At 49.0% G+C, this 15880-nt stretch overlaps 1 protein-coding gene across 1 annotated transcript; it reads right to left on the bottom strand.

Moving 5' to 3' along the window:
* Window positions 1–6287: 6287 nt before the first annotated feature.
* On the bottom strand, window positions 6288–8895 carry FRAT2 (FRAT regulator of WNT signaling pathway 2). Its single transcript, XM_030334347.2, has one exon. The coding sequence runs from the start codon at window positions 8392–8394 to the stop codon at window positions 7687–7689; it is 708 nt and encodes a 235-aa protein (XP_030190207.1). The 5' UTR covers window positions 8395–8895; the 3' UTR covers window positions 6288–7686.
* Window positions 8896–15880: the final 6985 nt, after the last annotated feature.

Raw genomic sequence — 15880 nt, 5'->3', positions numbered from 1 at the left:
TTTTCCAGCTCATAAGCAAAGACATGGAATGAAGATCAGACACCACTTTCGTATCCAGCAAAGTCTGTGTTGAACCCTGTGATCCCTTCCTTCCAATCAGAAAAGAGTTACCCTGGCAACTAAATTACTAACTCACTCAATTAGCTCCCCCCTCTTCCACCAATGCTCAGTAATCACAGAATGTCAGCCCAGGGAGAGCTCAGCCTTAGGCAGTCTAGTGCTACCATAGTTCTATTTAGCCATAGAAGCCCAGAGAGGTTGCCCCTCAGAGGTGCACTCGTTTGAACACGGTGCAGGCTCCTGCAGGCCCAGGGGCAAAACCTCTCCCGTGCAGTACATCTTCATGGTTTTCCATCCATCACTGATGGGGGAACAAGTGACCTGCCCTTAACAGTTTCCCAGAAGTAATAATAGATAAGACCTTGGGCTCTGCAGGCAGCCCTACCCTGCCTCCACACAGGCAGCTGTGTGATTTGGGGCAGAGTCACTAACCTAATTAATGAGCTCAATGAACTCATCTGCAAAATGGGAGAAGAAGGGCCTACCTTGGAAAAATTATGTGAGTGTTCAATTAGATAATGCATGGAAGTAAATAGCAAACAATAAACCCTCGAACAATAAGGCATTGTATCTGGAAGCTATTGCATGAAGGTCACGACTTTGTTTTTTGTGGAAAATCCTGCCTCTTAAAAGGACTTCTTCCATCTGTTTCTTCAAAAGCATAAACCTGTTTCCTCTGAAGACTAGTTGCTTGAGCATACGCCCCTGTTGTATAGGTAAGTGCTAAGGGAAGTATAGAGAACGCTTTACTCAGTCTAGATGAGGTTTAATCTGAAAAGGGTGGCAGTGCCCTTCATCCCAAACCTTGAAAGCAGATCAGGACTAGTAGAGTAGGAGCAGCAGGAAATATTACAAAGGGGAGGGTTTGTGCTGAGGACAGCCTGGGACCACAGCTCTTAACACCCCCATCAGAAAACCCATCCCCTTCTGGAGCACCTGGGTGGCTCAGTCGACCAAGGTCCAACTTTGGCTCAGGTCATGATCTCACAGTTCGTGGGTTCAAGCCGCATGTCGGGCTCTGTGCTGACAGCTCAGAGCCTGGAGCCTGCTTTGGATTCTGTGTCTCCCTCTCCCTCTGTCCCTTACCCACTTGTGCTCTCTCTTTCAAAAATAAACATTAAAAATAAATAAATAAAACCCATCCTTCTAATTCAAATTCAGGGCTCAGCTGAAGTTTTGTGTGCCCACTCTGTCCACTCGTGTATAACCTGTACTGAGAAACTCATGTAATTTCTTCGCAGGGAGTGATCTTGGAGTTCATTTTGTTCTTACTCTTCATTATATTTACTGTCATTATAGGGTTATCTCAGGAACTCATATGTGAATGTCTTCCCTTCCCAAAGAGATTAGATATTCTTTAATGGCAGAGGACAAGATGAAGAGGATGTGTTGGGCAGATTATCAGGCCACTCAGTGTAGGGGATGGTCTGAGGTTGAGGGGGGACATTTATGGTAAGCTAGATCAGTTGCATGGCTGTTATAACATCCATTCACCAGGTGATAAGGGCCTTGGTGGGAAGAGAGACGAAAAGACAAGACACACTTTGAAAAGAAAAAAAAAAAAAAAAACCAGAAAAACCCACAGGCCTCCATAGAGTACCTTGTGGCAACTAAAATGTCAGTTCTGGAGCCAGAATGCCTGGGTGGCAATTCTGGACCTTTCCTTTAAAGCTCCTTCCTGTGACTTCGGGCCAGTCACTTCACCTCACCTAACCTCACGTTCCTCATCTTTGAATTCCGATAGTAATAAAGTCCCTGCCTCACAGGGTTGTGAGGATTCACTGAGCTAATGCTAGTAAAAATGCTGAGCCAACTGCCCAAAACATAGCTGCATTTAGTAATGCTGCTTTGGTATTGGCATTTAGTAAATATTTGCAGAGCAAACAAATGGGGCGATTTCAACAGACCTATAGAGGCCAGGGAAGTGGGGTGCTTGGGGCATAGTGAGGAGCTGTGGTTCCTAGAAACTCAAAGAAGATGAGAAAGGAGGGACAGCAGCTAAAAAGGAAAAACTGGGCCAATAGAAGGATTCGCTCAACCAGGAGAGACTTGAGCTTGTCTGACGGCCATGGAGGATGTGCAGAGGGAGAAACTGAAGATGTTCTCAGGGGTAAGCTTGCCTGAGGAGGCAAGAAGGCACAAGATGCCCCGTCTGCACAGGTCTGAAGGGCAGGGCTCTGGGGGATTACAAGGGTGGTGTGCCCACTACGTGACAGCACGTACGTCACAAACTCCTAGCACAGCAAGGCTGGGCACCTGAGAGTTGGCTGTTGAAACCACTTTGTATAACCCATCATGCCTGGGATCGCTGGTGTGTTTCTGTTGTTGTGTGAAGGAATCCTCTGAACCTTCCGCTACAACTTACACCACAATAGAATGGAAACTAAATCTGGTATCAAGTTTATTAACTGCTCCCTCTTATCAATTAACTGACTCATAGAAGGTAAAATTCACAACCCCAGTCGATAGGCTGTTCAGGCACTTTGTTTGACTTATTGATTTGGGTGGGTTAAAAAAAAAAATCACAAGCTGGTTATCTTCTTGTTACCTTTGGCCTGCCTTTTTGCCTGTTTCTTTTTTACCAGCGAAATTAGATTCCACAACCTAGCACGGGTGACAAATGATTTCCTAGGTTTTCCCAAAAATCTTCCCTAGACTGGAGTCATAATCACCTTTCTCCAGATGCACCATAGATAGTACTTTGCGTCAGCTGGGTTAAAGGGGGAGAAACTCACAGTGCACATGTTCAAGACCTATTGTTTAATGGTGCTGAGGCAGAGGGTGTAAAAAAGATACTGAAAATCACGGGGCACCTAGGTGATTCAGTTAGTTAAGCATCTGACTCTTGATTTCGGCTCAGGTCATGGTTTGTGAGATCAAGCCCCACGTCAGGCTCAGTACTGACAGCACTGAGCCTGCTTGGGATTCTCTCTCTCTCTCTCTCTCTCTCTCTCTCTCTCTCTCTCTCTCCTCTCTGCCTCTCCCCTGTTCACACTTTCACTCTCTCTCAAAATAAAAAAAAAAAAAAAAAAAGAGGGCACCTGGGTGGCTCAGTCGGTTAAGCATCCGACTTCAGCTCAAGTCATGATCTTACAGCTTGTGCGTTCAAGCCCTGCATCAGGCTTGTGCTGACACCTTGGAGCCTGGAGACTGCTTCCGATTCTGTGCCTCCCTCTCTGTTCCTTCCCAGCTCGTGCTCTCTCTCAAAAATAAATATTTAAAAAAAAGTGAAAGTCACTAAGATCTGATTCCATATACCTCGGACCTAGCTACAGAGGATGTACGGAGATAACGTAGATACATCTGTTTGTGTGCATACACCCATAAGCACGTGCAGACACACTCACATACCCACCATCCCTTACAGTCTCCTGTGGCTTCTCTTGGTTCTACTCTTTCTGTCTATTCCTATTGTTTACTTTTTTCCCTCCCACATAGATGTGATGAGTTGGTCTTTATAAAGAACTTAGAACAGAGCCTGGCACATGGGAAGCACGACAGACATTAGCTAGTGTTATTACTGCTTCCCAACTGCCAGCGTCTCCCAGGATCCATCCACCCATCTTAGCTCTAACTGCCAAGTCTTTATCTTCAGCACAGCTCTAATCATTTATGAGGCACCAGGCTGCCGTCCCTATAACTTCACACATGAAACTCCTGATCAACCCCCACCCCCACAACCAGCTAGCTTCTCCTTGCCACTTCCCTATTTTTCTGGATCTTCTAAGGGCTCAAAACTTGCAGAATGTTACCAGGGAAACCTAGGTCCCAGCCCCTTCAGAAGATGGGAGCTGTCTCAATTCTGCCAGCTCACATCCCCCCAGTTCGGTGCCCAGCTACTCAAAGGGCTAGGGATATCCCAGCCACAGTCATTCCTGGGCCAAGCACTAGGAATGGGCCATCCCAAGCTCCAATACCTTGGAAATGGCCATTGCCTCAATATAGAGAGACACTTGCCCAGGCCCAGGCCCAGGCTTTGGCTCCCTATAGCCTTTGCAAATGGCTGAATCCACAGAGGGGGCTGTTCATGACTAGAGATGTGGGTGGTTCAAGGCAGGAGGCAAGAGAATCAGCTTAATGCCATGAGTTCAGACCCTGTTCTACCACCAATAAGTCCTACCTCTCCCCATTGTAGAGAGCAAAGGAAGGTCTCATAAAAGGTGTCAACAGAGCACCTGCCCTTAATAGGTATCACTTCTCTTTCCTTCTACCTTGCTTCTCAGGTCCCATAGCTCTTCTCTCCTTGTCTGCAGGCACCATTCTAACCTCATTCCCAAGTGCTCTTGGGAATAGTGCAGACCCACAGGACATCTGCTTTGGGTGAGACTGCACCATCTCGGTCAGCCCTATGCCCTCATCTTAGACAACTCAAGGTTCTAAAAGCAGCAGCCAGGTACCATTTGTTATCCGCGCCCTTCTTAGGCAATTTCTCCTATCTTATGTAAAGGCCTCGGCCCCAAAGCTGCTTGCGAATTCTCCCAGGTCTCAAACCCTGCCGCATCCCACAGCCCCAGCACTTTGCATATACGTGGCTGGTGTTCAAGAGAAGTTTGAGAACAGTGATGCCATTGTGTTAAGGTATTTAGTGGGATGCTCTTAAGAAACCTTAAGAAACCCAACATGGGAGAAAATGGTGTCAAGGAAGTCTCATACGGGGGGTACAGTAGACTGGAAGGTCTGGTTGAGGAACAGGAGATCCTAGAACCAGACTGCCTGGCTTCAAATCCCAGCTTGTCCACTTAAAAAGTGGTGACTTCAGGGGCGCCTAGGTGGCTGTCGGTTAAGCATCTGACTCTTGATTTTGGCTCAGGTCATGATCTTAAGGTTTCTGAGATGGCGTCCTGCATCGGGCTCTGCACTGACTGTGTGGAGCCTGCTTGGGATCCCCTTTCCCTCTCTCTGCCCCTCTCCCGCTGGGACGTGCGCACGCATGCGCACGCAACCTCTCTCAAAATAAAACATTAAAAAAAAAAAGGTGGTGACTTCAGGCAAGTCAGTCAGTCTCGTGGGCCTCAGTGTCCTCATCTATAAAATGGAGAAAACAGTCTCCCCATTATGGCCCATAAAACCATGACATGATGAGAGGATACCCAGAACAGTGACTCCTGGCACATGTATACCCAGTGAATACAACCCCCAGAATGATGAATGCAGAGATAGACTGGTTTGGAAGGTTACGTGGAAGCAGATTTCTGGAAGGAGTCAGAACGAGGGATGTGTAGGGTACAGTAGCAAGAGACTGGGACAGCTTGTATTATGGTGGCTAAAGTTAGCGAGGGCAAGTGGGGCACGTTTGGTCCCCAAGGAAGGGGCCACTGCCAAAGGAAGGGACCAAGGAAGAGGCAGTGGTGGTGACAAGAATTAGCCACTATCATTCTTTGAGCAAGTTATCCCAGACGTCTCTGATCTTCATTTAACCCTCCCAACTACCCTATTAACTAATATTCTTTTATTAATGAGCGAAGGAACAAGCACAGGGTGGTCACTTGCTCATTGATACAGATGGGTGAGTAGCAGGGCCGAGTCAAACCCAGTCACTGAACACTAGCTTTCCCCTGTGGCCCCCGCACGAGAAAATGGTGGGCAGGCGAGGGAGGAAGAGGTGCTAAGAAGTTCCCGAGGGGGCTGGGTGGCAGAACTCTGGGCTGGACCAAGTAGGAAGGGACTCTACCAGGGTTCCATGCCTGGGGAAAACAGGCCTGAGGACAGGAAAACTTCAGTTAATCTAACCTTTGCCTGCTCAAACCAAGCCATTTTACAACTACCAAATATATCGCTGTGAAACTGGTTTCCCTTTCCTAGGCCAGAGCTCCAGACCGGGTTAGTCTCCAAAGAGGAAGAAACAGACTGGCTTTGCCTGTGCCCTCCCATTCTTCACACACACAAAAATCCAGATGAAAATCACCCCACCTCCACCGCTCTCCAGACACATCAAGTCTCTTGGCCTCTGCCCTCCCGCCTAGAGAGCATTTCTGGAATATGTTCTTATTCCACAGAGGGAATGGAAGCCCATCTAGCAGGTTTTAAAAATCTGGACTTAATTTGCTGATTTCGGTTAACATCAACCCAGAAACAATGAAGTCCTGCAGCTCTACCAGTATTCTACGCTGAGCAGAGATGGCTCCAACCCGTTGCCCAGGTCCCCCCAAGTACACTCACCCTTCATTATTAAGATATCCCCTCTGTGTTTTTCTTTCCCCCACCTTCCACCAAAAAGCCAAACATGCTCCAAAACAAAAACCAAATTTATTCAGCAGACATTTTAATTAAGAAATCCTATAAATCAGGACCACCACAATTTCAGACACTCCGGTGCGAAGTGTACGTCAATAGCTACATCTGGAGGATGAACGAGCCATTGAAACTGTTTTTAAAATTTGTTTAGCTACCTTAAAGTTTGGGGGTGGCACTTTCCTTAAAGTGCCGTCAAGTTTCACAAGGGTAAAGCCGGCGGGTTCTCCTCTCGGAGAGTCACATTTTAAACACGGTTTCAGTCACTCACAAGAAGAGCTGGTGACAGAAGAAGGCTGTGAGGGATGAGGACCCACAAAGGCTCAGGCCCACGGCCCCACAGACGGCCAGAACATAGCAGAAAAACATCCAGGGTCTCATCTATCCCATGCAGACACCAGAAAGGGTGAAATAACAAAGTCTGGCTGGGAGGACAGGGGAGACTGTTTATGACTTTCTGAGAAAGCTCAAGGCTAGGCCAAGAGTGGCCTCAGGGAAAGAGGAGGAGGAGTTCTGGAAAGAGGAAAGCACAGAAAAATAACTCTCCCCACAGGTCCCTCTCTGCTTCTGTGTGTCCTCGGGAGACTCCAAAAGGTAGCAAAGCACGGACAGGGCTCTTCTTGGAGCAAGAGAAAGAAAAGACCCAGGGATGAATTTAGTTCTCCCAGGAACCCCACAGCCTTCTGCCAGAGAGCAAACTGTGACCTTGAACCACAGGTGGCAAGGTCAAGTCAGTTAAAAGTCCACATTCAACTCCAACTCGCGCCACCTTCAAAATTCTTCAGCTCCCTCTAACCCCCTAACTGGAGTTCACATCTCCCACCTCCACCAAACACCAGTTGGGTGGGGAAAAGGGGGTGATGGCAACCCACCCACCACCAAGCTTTTACATTCTTCTTCCCTCTGGAATTTCTTTGCACAGCAATTGTAGCACCATTTCCACTAAGCTCTTCCACCAGAAAATAAAATGTTTGCGTGTCATTAGTTTTCAAGTATTGTTAATAAAGCCCAGGCGATACCCGCCCCTCAGAACCCTATCTTTAAACAATCGAAGCACATGACGCCCCCAAGGCTTAAGTCAGGTACAAGTCGATGCAAGTAGCTGCCATAGTTCTCCCAGTTTATCCCAGGTCATTGGCCCCGAGGTGGCCGAGAAAACTCTCACGCGGCACCTATGCGCTCTGGCCCGTGCATTTCTCCAGGCTCCTGTTCTCCGACAGCCTCGCTGGGGCCGGTAACTTCTTTCTCGCCTTGAGGGCTCTCCCCACGCGTCTCTCCGCAGCCTGGGCGGTCGCTCCCAGGACCGCAACGGCGGCTTCAGCTCTCGGTCGGTGAGGGTAGGACGCTGTTGGATCTGCGAAGCGGTGTCCTCTTCCTCCTCCAGGGGCCCCCGGGTCAGTGCAAAGCGCCAGAAGGCTGCAGGGAGACAGGGTCCGGTCCGCTGCGGCCGCCTCCCGGCCCAGCGGCGCCCACTGGGCTCGTGGCTGCAACGGCAGCGACGGCTCGCTGAAGTCTTCGCACGGCCTCCTTGATGAGGTTCCCCGAGAGCACCAGCTGCTGCAGGAGCCGGTGCGGGTCGTCTTCGCGGGCGCGCGTCCCGGTTGGGGGCCATCGTCGCTGCTGCAGGCGGCGGGAAGCGGTGGCGCCCCGCAGCCAACCTCGCCGGCACGGCCCGGGCAGAGCGCTGGGGCCTGCGGCGAGCTCGGCCACGAAGTAGGGCGCAGCCCGGCCCCGCACGCGGCCGCGGTCCCCGAGGGCGCAGCGCAGGGCCCCCGGGGGCGCCGGGCCCACCGCCTCGGCCGGCGCGGGCGGCAGAAGCAGTGGCAGCGCAGGGGGCCGGGCCTTGTCCGCCCGCACGGCCGCCGGGGGCCGCGGGGGCTGCAGCGGCGGCCCCGGGGGCGCGCACGGGGAGGCCGGGCTGTCCTGAGCCGCGTCCAGCTGCAGCGCCTCGCCGATCTGGGCCACCAGCAGGTCCACCTCGCCCGAGCCGCCCAGCGTCACCGACTGCTCCAGCAGGAGGAAGCTGTCCTCCTCCTCCTCCTCCTCCGCCTCCCCCTCCGCTTCCTCGCCGGCTTCCTCTTCCTCCTCCCTCCGACACGGCATGGCCCCCCGCCCGGGCACACGGAGCTCGGCGGCCGGCGCTGGCGGCTCGGCGGCCCGCCGGGCTCGATGGGCCGCGGCGGAGCGGGGAGCGGTGCTGAGGCCGAAGCGGGAGCCGGGGCCGGGGCCGGGGCCGGGGCCGGGGCCGGGGCGGACACGGAAGCGGGAACCCGCCAGGCTCTCGCGCCGCGCGCCTGCAGCCGCGGGAGCCGGAATCCTACCGGCTCGGGTTGATTTGTAAACAATGGGTGACGTCGCCGCCGGGCCCTACCACCGCGCCAGGACGCGGGGGGGGGGGAGACGTGCGACCAGGGGACGGGTTACTGGTCGTCGCGGGCAGCGCAGGGTCGCGGCCGGAGCTTTCTGGTGTTTGCTCTCGGTACCTACCTAGGAGGGGCTCTGGATCGTTGGGAGAGCTGCGTCCTTTTTCCGTCCGGTAAGCAACACGAGAAAATGAAGACTCGGAGGTGGTCTGGGTTGGTTTCTCCCACTCGCGGACACACCCACCCACACACCCCACCCCTCCTCCTCGGACGTTTCCTCGCTCCCCACGTGTCAGCAACGCTTGGGCCCGCCCTGCTCCTCCCCCGCGCACCCGCAGTCACCAGGACCTGGTGTAGTGGGGGAGGGGCGGGTTTCGCCTACAGTCCCGGTTCGCAGAGCTGGAGGTGGGGAAAGGAGGGGGAATTGGGGTGCGGCGGAGACCTTGCAAAGAAGAGCGGGATCGTCTCGGGGTAGGGCCTCTAAGATTTCCTCTCCGTCTTGTCCTCAAGTCCCCAGGGAACTTGGGAGAGAAGGAGACGCCACCGCATGGCTAAAGAAAAGTTGATTTTGTTCATTAAAAAAAATTTTTAAAGGTCAAATAGAAATATAGGACGGTGGAAAAAACCTCTCTCGATCATAGGACTCAAACATGTTCACGTTAAAAAAGAAGGTTTCCTCTCCAGCCTTTTTCTAGCAAAGTGTATTTTACAAACAGCCATACATACAACGCACGCGCTTTTCCACTTCTCATTACACCATAAATGGTGTTCGTGTTATTGCATGCACTTTGAAAACCTATAATGATTACATAAGTTCTCATCAAGTGTTTGTTCCATAAATTATTTAACAATTCCTTTAGCGTTTGCTGTTTACTAAATTTCACCACTGTAAGTGCGTGACTAACATTTCTTTGCGTAAAACTTTTTCCGTATTGATGATTCTTTCCTAAGACCATATTCCCAGGAGTGGAATATTAGGTCAAATTATATTTTAAGGTTTCTGATAAACGTGGCAAACTGCTTTACAAGGGTTGAGTACATTTACTCTCCCATCATTAGTGTTGAGTATTAAAAGTTAAAAAAATTTTTTTTCTGATTTCATAGGTGAGATTGACATCTCCTTTGTGTTTTCATATCTTTGATTTTTACTTAGGTAGAGCAGTTTTCTAAATGTTTGTTAACCAACTGTACTTCCTTTTTTTGTGAATTGTCTGTTTCCTAGGAAGTTTTTCATCTTGAGCTTTTCTTAGTATTTGCGTGACTCTTCAACATAAGTTTAGTTAACCCTTTTCTTCCACATTTTGCTCTATTTCTTCAGGTTTTTTTGGCCCTTTACAGTCATGTTTTTGTGACTAAAACTTAACGAATTTTAATGCCCCCAAATCTACAAAATCCCTTTCCTTGAGACTTTTAACACAATGCTAAATTTACTCTTCTTGTCTCCAGCAAGTTATTCAATATCGAGTTCTATTTTCCTTAGTGGGGTTTTTTTTTTTAATGCCTTGTTTGTTTGTTGTTATTTTCAAATCCATCTGGGATTAATTTTGGTCAGTGGTGTAGGGAGACAGTATGAAATGATTTTTTTTCCCCCAGAGGGTTTGCCAGTCAGGGCTATGTATCTTCATTAGGACAGAGGTGTGGGGACAGTGTGAACAAATTGCTCTGTCCTGGTGAACTCCTAGCTGCTGGTTAAACTGCTGGGTGTGAGGACTGGGTGGGGCTGGGAATATTTTGATCTGTCTGTTGTGTGGAGTTAAAAGAACCCTGCACAGGTTGTACAAAGATCTAGATTGAAGTCTCTCATTCCTGACACATCCTGGGTGTGTGGCTCCTGGCAAATCAGTTTACAAGTGTTTTCACTTGTAAAATGGAAAAAATAATCCCTGCCCTGCCTCCCTCTGAGGATTGTTTTCAGGATCAAATGAGATAATGGGAACAGGCTTTGTCAGGCATTACACAAATGTAATGTGGGATTAGGTCCAGTGATTTACTAACAGAGGCCTGGCTCAGTTCCCGTGAATCCCCCAGGGAAACAGCTAATATATTAATGATAAATGCTCCCCCTTGCAGCCCACTAAGTCAAATGTACCCTGAAGGCATTACTTCCTTGAATTTACCCTTGAATTCTGCCTCCTGTCTACCCTGACCTGCACTTATTTGAAGCCTTTTGAAGTCAGCCCAGAGGCTCCCTAGTCCCCAGGTATGTCACCACAGCTAGTTTTGCAGGTTTTGGTGACAGATCCTTTCCCAACTGGCAGCCGTCCTCCTCCGTCTCTGTGGAGGGCTCTTCGCACACTTACTGATGAGGCTCGGAAACCATCCCCCCAAAGAGAGCGATTCTCATTTTCATTCTGATGCTACTTACTGGAGTATTTCAATGGGAATAAAAACTAGGGGAGGGCTTAAGGATTTCACTAGAGTTAAATGGTAATTTTTTTTTTCTCCTCTCTGTAAGATGATGCCTGCCTGTAAGTAGAGAAAAGCAGTTTTATGCTCCATTGAGTTTAAACATTAATGGGGCTGGTGTAGCTATTGTCTCTAACCCAGCATCCCTGGAAGTCGTTTTTTGTCTTCTTGTCAGGGTAATTCCCATAGTGTTCTTAGCACTATAGGAAATGGAGCTTTCAGATGACATTCTTTTAAAAATCTTCCCTTTGTAATGTTGCTTTTGTGTGGAGATTGCTATGTAAATATGCTGGAGCTTGGATATTATACTCTTCATTATAGAGATGAACTCATTAGGGAAGACCAACTCCATTTTCTGGGGGCACTTCTCTGGGGAGCTCTGAGAAAAGGAAGTGCTGTGCTGGACTAGTGGGAGGCAGAGAAACGCCCTGGATTAGGAGTCAAAATACAAGATGCTAGAGAGGCTCAGATGCAATTAAAAGTAACAAGAGGGCATCAAGGAGGGACTGGGGAGGACCCTGCGCTGGGTATTTTGGCTGCCGGCCTGAAGAGATGCTCACGGAGGGTATTCAGAACCACCGTGGAAGGACACAGAAGTCAAGGGTTTTCTGCATTGGTCTAGACTACACTGAAATCTTTCCCAAGGAACTGTTTTCCACATGGATTTTGCTTTCAGTTACGTGCATTCAGAGACACCAGCTGGGGTGAAGAGGGATGAACACTGGGTTTATATTTCCACCTGGATCCAGAAGCTTCATCCTTCTGTGCCTCAGATTCTGAATGTGTAAAGTGGGGGATGATCCCTTCTGTACAAAAGTATTATGTTGTATGAGAACATGTATGGGAAGGCTTAGCACATGGGCCCGTAGGAATGACATTGGAATTAAACTATGGGGACAGAAATCATCTCAGGGCTACTCAGATTACAAATAAGGCAATTCTATGCTGTGGCCCATCAGCAGACCCATGGATAAACTGTGACATGGCCAGACAATGGAATATTACTCAGCCATGAAAAGGCTATGATATGCTACATTATGCTAAGTGAAAGAAGTCAGACACAGAAGGTCACTGTATGAAACATCCAGAATAGTAATTTATAGAGCCAGAAAGCAGACTGGTGGTTGCTTAGGTCGGGGGGGTGGGACTCTGAGGGGGTATGTAGAGACAGCTGCTAATGGGTTGCATTTGCAGACAGCTGCAAAAGGTTTCCTTTTGGGAAGGTGAAAATGTTTTGGAAGTTGGTAGAGGTGGTCGTTGCACAACACTGTGGGTGTACTAAATGTCACTGAACTGTACGCTCTAAAATGACTAATTCTATGTTATGTGAATTGCACCTCAAGAAAAATTCTAGGCTGTATCTTATATTTGATCTAGTTCTTACTTTGTAATCGTAACTGCAATCTATTTGTTGATGTGAAGTAATCACAGCTTCACCATGCTTCCAGAGCAGTGGTTGATCCTTTTCAACTTTGTGGTCACATTAAAAATGCCAGCTCACCTGATTCCCTCACTTCCGTTCCATGGTCTTCCTGGCCCAGGCGAACAGGTTCATTGTTTTCCCTCCTCATGGGGACGGAGGCTGGTCTAGAGGCAGCTAGGGGACCACCGTGAGCCTGATGAGAATCTTCAGTGACCCTGCCCAGTTCCAAGTTTTCATCTGGTCACCCCCTTCTTTGTGCTAAAGATGTAGTTTGGGGAGGTGGATACAATACAATGCAGAGAGGGAAAGGGGTTGTTTTTAATAAAATGGTACCTAGGTAATCATGATTAAAATTTGCCTTGGACAAAACTGTAGTTTCAGATAACGGATCAGTGGTTCCCAAGGGCTAAGGGGGTGGAGGAAGCTGAGGGGAGCTCAGGGGTATTTTGGAGAGTGATAGATCCATTCAGTATCCTGATTGTGGTGACGGTTACATACATTGGTATAGGTCTTAGAACTGTACATTGAAACAACGAAAGAAACCATGAACACACATACACCCTATATTGATTATGGTGGTGGCTGCATGGGGGTATACATTTGTCAAAACTCAATGAACACTTAAGATGGATGGATTAATCATATGTAAATTATACCTCAATAAAGTTGATTCTTAAAACTCTGCCTTGGAACATGAAGGCCAAATGTCCTATGAATTCTTTATAAACCACATCATATGGGGAAGTAGGAACTATGACAAATGGGCTGCTGGCCATGAGCCAGTCCAGACCTCATGGGGAGAGAAAAATGGGCAGGGTTGCCACAACCTGGGGCTCACTTTGGGAAGCTATAACCCTACCCATTCCATCACCTCACACATTGAAGAACATCTACAATGTCCCACATACTGGGATTACTTCTAAGGCCACATAACAACAAAGAGTGGAGACAGTCCTTACAAAAGCTTAACAGTCTGTGGTGGTCAAGATAATGGCCCTCCAGGGGCACCTGGGTGGTTCAGTCGGTTGAGCCACCAACTTCAGCTCAGCTCTTGATCTCACGTTCGTGAGTTCTGGCCCCGTGTTGGACTCTGCTGACAGCTCAGAGCCTTCTTCAGATTCTGTGTCTCCCTCTCTGTCTGCCCCTCCCCCACTTGTTCCCTCTCTCTCTCTCTCTCTCTCAAAAATAAATAAACGTTAAAAAAAAAAAAAAAGAGATGGGGCACCTAGGTGGCTCAGTCGGTTGAGCATCTGACTTCGGCTCAGGTCATGATGTCACAGCTTGTGAGTTCGAGCCCTGCATCCGGCTCTGTGCTGACAGCTCGGAGCCTAAAGCCTGCTTTGGATTCTGTGTCTCCCTCTCTCTGTTCCTCCCCCGCTTACACTCTGTCTCTCTCTCTTTCAAAAATAAAAAAAAAGATTTTAAAAAATTAAAAAAAAAAGATAATGACCCTCCAAAGATGTCTATGGTCTAATCCCTGGACTCTGTGAATATGTTACCTTACAGTGGCAGAGGGGACTGTGCAGATGTGACTAAGTTAAAGATCTTGAGATGGGGAGTTTATCCTGGATTATCCAGCCGGGCCCAATGTAATCACAAGCGTCCTTATAAGAGGGAAGAAAGAAGGTCAGAGTCAGAGGAGGAGACATAAAGCTTGGAAGGCTGTGATTGCTGCCTTTGAAGATGGAAGGGGCTGTGAGCCAAGGAGTGCAGGAAGCTCCTAATGCTGGAAAAGGCAAAAAAATCGAAAAAAAAAAAAAAAACCAGATTCCCCTAGATAGGCCTCCAGAAGGAGCACAGAACACACCTTGACCTTAACCCAGTAAGACCCACTTCAGGCCTCTGACCACTAGAACTGTAATAAAATAAATTTATATTGTTTTAGGCCACTAAGTTTGTGATAATTCTTTATAGAAGCAATAGGAAACTAATATACATTCTAACACAGAAAAATGTGTAAATAAACCATTATTATACCCTACCTTAAATATGGCTTATAAAAGGATTGGGTTCCAAGTGTACTGGTTCAGCCCAAAAGGAGCAACTTGGCCTGCTCATAAGTTAGGAAATACTTTCTGTGCAAGTGACTCGGGCTGACACCTCAAGGGTGGTGTGGCAGCGTTCACAAAAACCCAGTCCTTACTCGCCGGGAATACAGCTAGAATGTTGTCCAGACCCCCCTGGGGTCAAGCGTGGCCAAACGACTGGGTTCTAGCCAGCGAAATGTGAGCAGAAACAATGTGCGCTGGCCCAGAAAAATCTCCCTCATCTGATCATCCAGCGCTCTTGCCTGTTGTGCCGACAGCCTGTCAATGCCCCGGCAGCCTTGGAGGCCACACGTGGAAGAGGGCAGCCCCTGCCCCCACTTCTATCACACAACTTCTAGAAATTTCAATACAGATTGTTAGGAGAACTTGAAAACAACTTTGTGTTAAGCACTAAAGTTTTGAGATTCGTTCCTTCCTTCCTTCGAGCATCTTGCATCACACTAACAGATGCAGATGGTGGGGTGGGGGGAGGAAGGCTGACAGAGGAGAGGGAAGTGGGAGAGCAGCACACCTAAGCAACTTGGAGAAGCTCGGCAAGGCTGGAACTGAGTGGCAGAGGTGGAAAAGGGGGCAGGTGAAGGTTAGGGATGCTGTACTGGTGAGCCCTGGGTCAGCTCATGAGCACAGGTAGGAGAGGGGACCGGATTTGCATTTTGAAGAGAGCAATACCCCCAGAGGAGGCACACCCTGAAGAAGTGGACGTGAAAGCCAGACGCCAGTACAGACTGATGGCAGAGGAGAGACCTCCCTGTGTGAGGAAGGGCTCCAGCATACAGGCCACACCCTGGCCCCCTCCCAGGATCGCAAGTTCTACTTCCCAAGTCTCACAGGCCCTGTGTTTCACAGAATCTTGGTGAGTTTGTCCTAGAAAGGGCAGGTTGCTTCAACTAGGCCATTCTGAGTTTCCCTCCCTGGATAGCTTTGCTTCTGGTTTCTGGGAGGTGGGAAGGGACAGGGGAGTCCGTGCATCTGTAGACCCCGACCTGTAAAAGTACATATGGGGCCTTCTCTTTCCCATTTCAGATACCTGGGGAGCTCCCTGGAGACATTGCTGGTCTCACCCACAGAACTAGTGACCTCATTTGGAAAAACATAAACTCCACCCACCTAACTGCCCACTGGAAATGGAGGCTTGCGGGTATTATCTAAATTCATTCTTAGCTGCTGCAGACCTACATTCCTAGGCCCAGTGAGCTCTATGTGGGCTCCAGCTTCCCTGTGTCATCCAGACTACCTTCAGCAGAGGGCACCTGGTTGGGGGTTAGTGACATGGGCTCTAGTCCCTGGTTCTTCCAGTATCTGGATGCTGGGAACAGCAGTCCCTGCTCTGGGCCTCAGTGTCCCCATTT

This window comes from Lynx canadensis, chromosome D2 (assembly GCF_007474595.2).
Source record: "Lynx canadensis isolate LIC74 chromosome D2, mLynCan4.pri.v2, whole genome shotgun sequence".
NCBI lineage: Eukaryota > Metazoa > Chordata > Mammalia > Carnivora > Felidae > Lynx > Lynx canadensis.
Note: the sequence above shows the minus strand (reverse complement) of the source record. Positions and strands in the feature narration are given on the sequence as shown.

Bases quoted from the DNA above. Each gene is read 5' to 3' on its own strand.
- FRAT2 (XM_030334347.2), bottom strand. From the start codon at position 8,394: ATGCCGTGTCGGAGGGAGGAGGAAGAGGAAGCCGGCGAGGAAGCGGAG.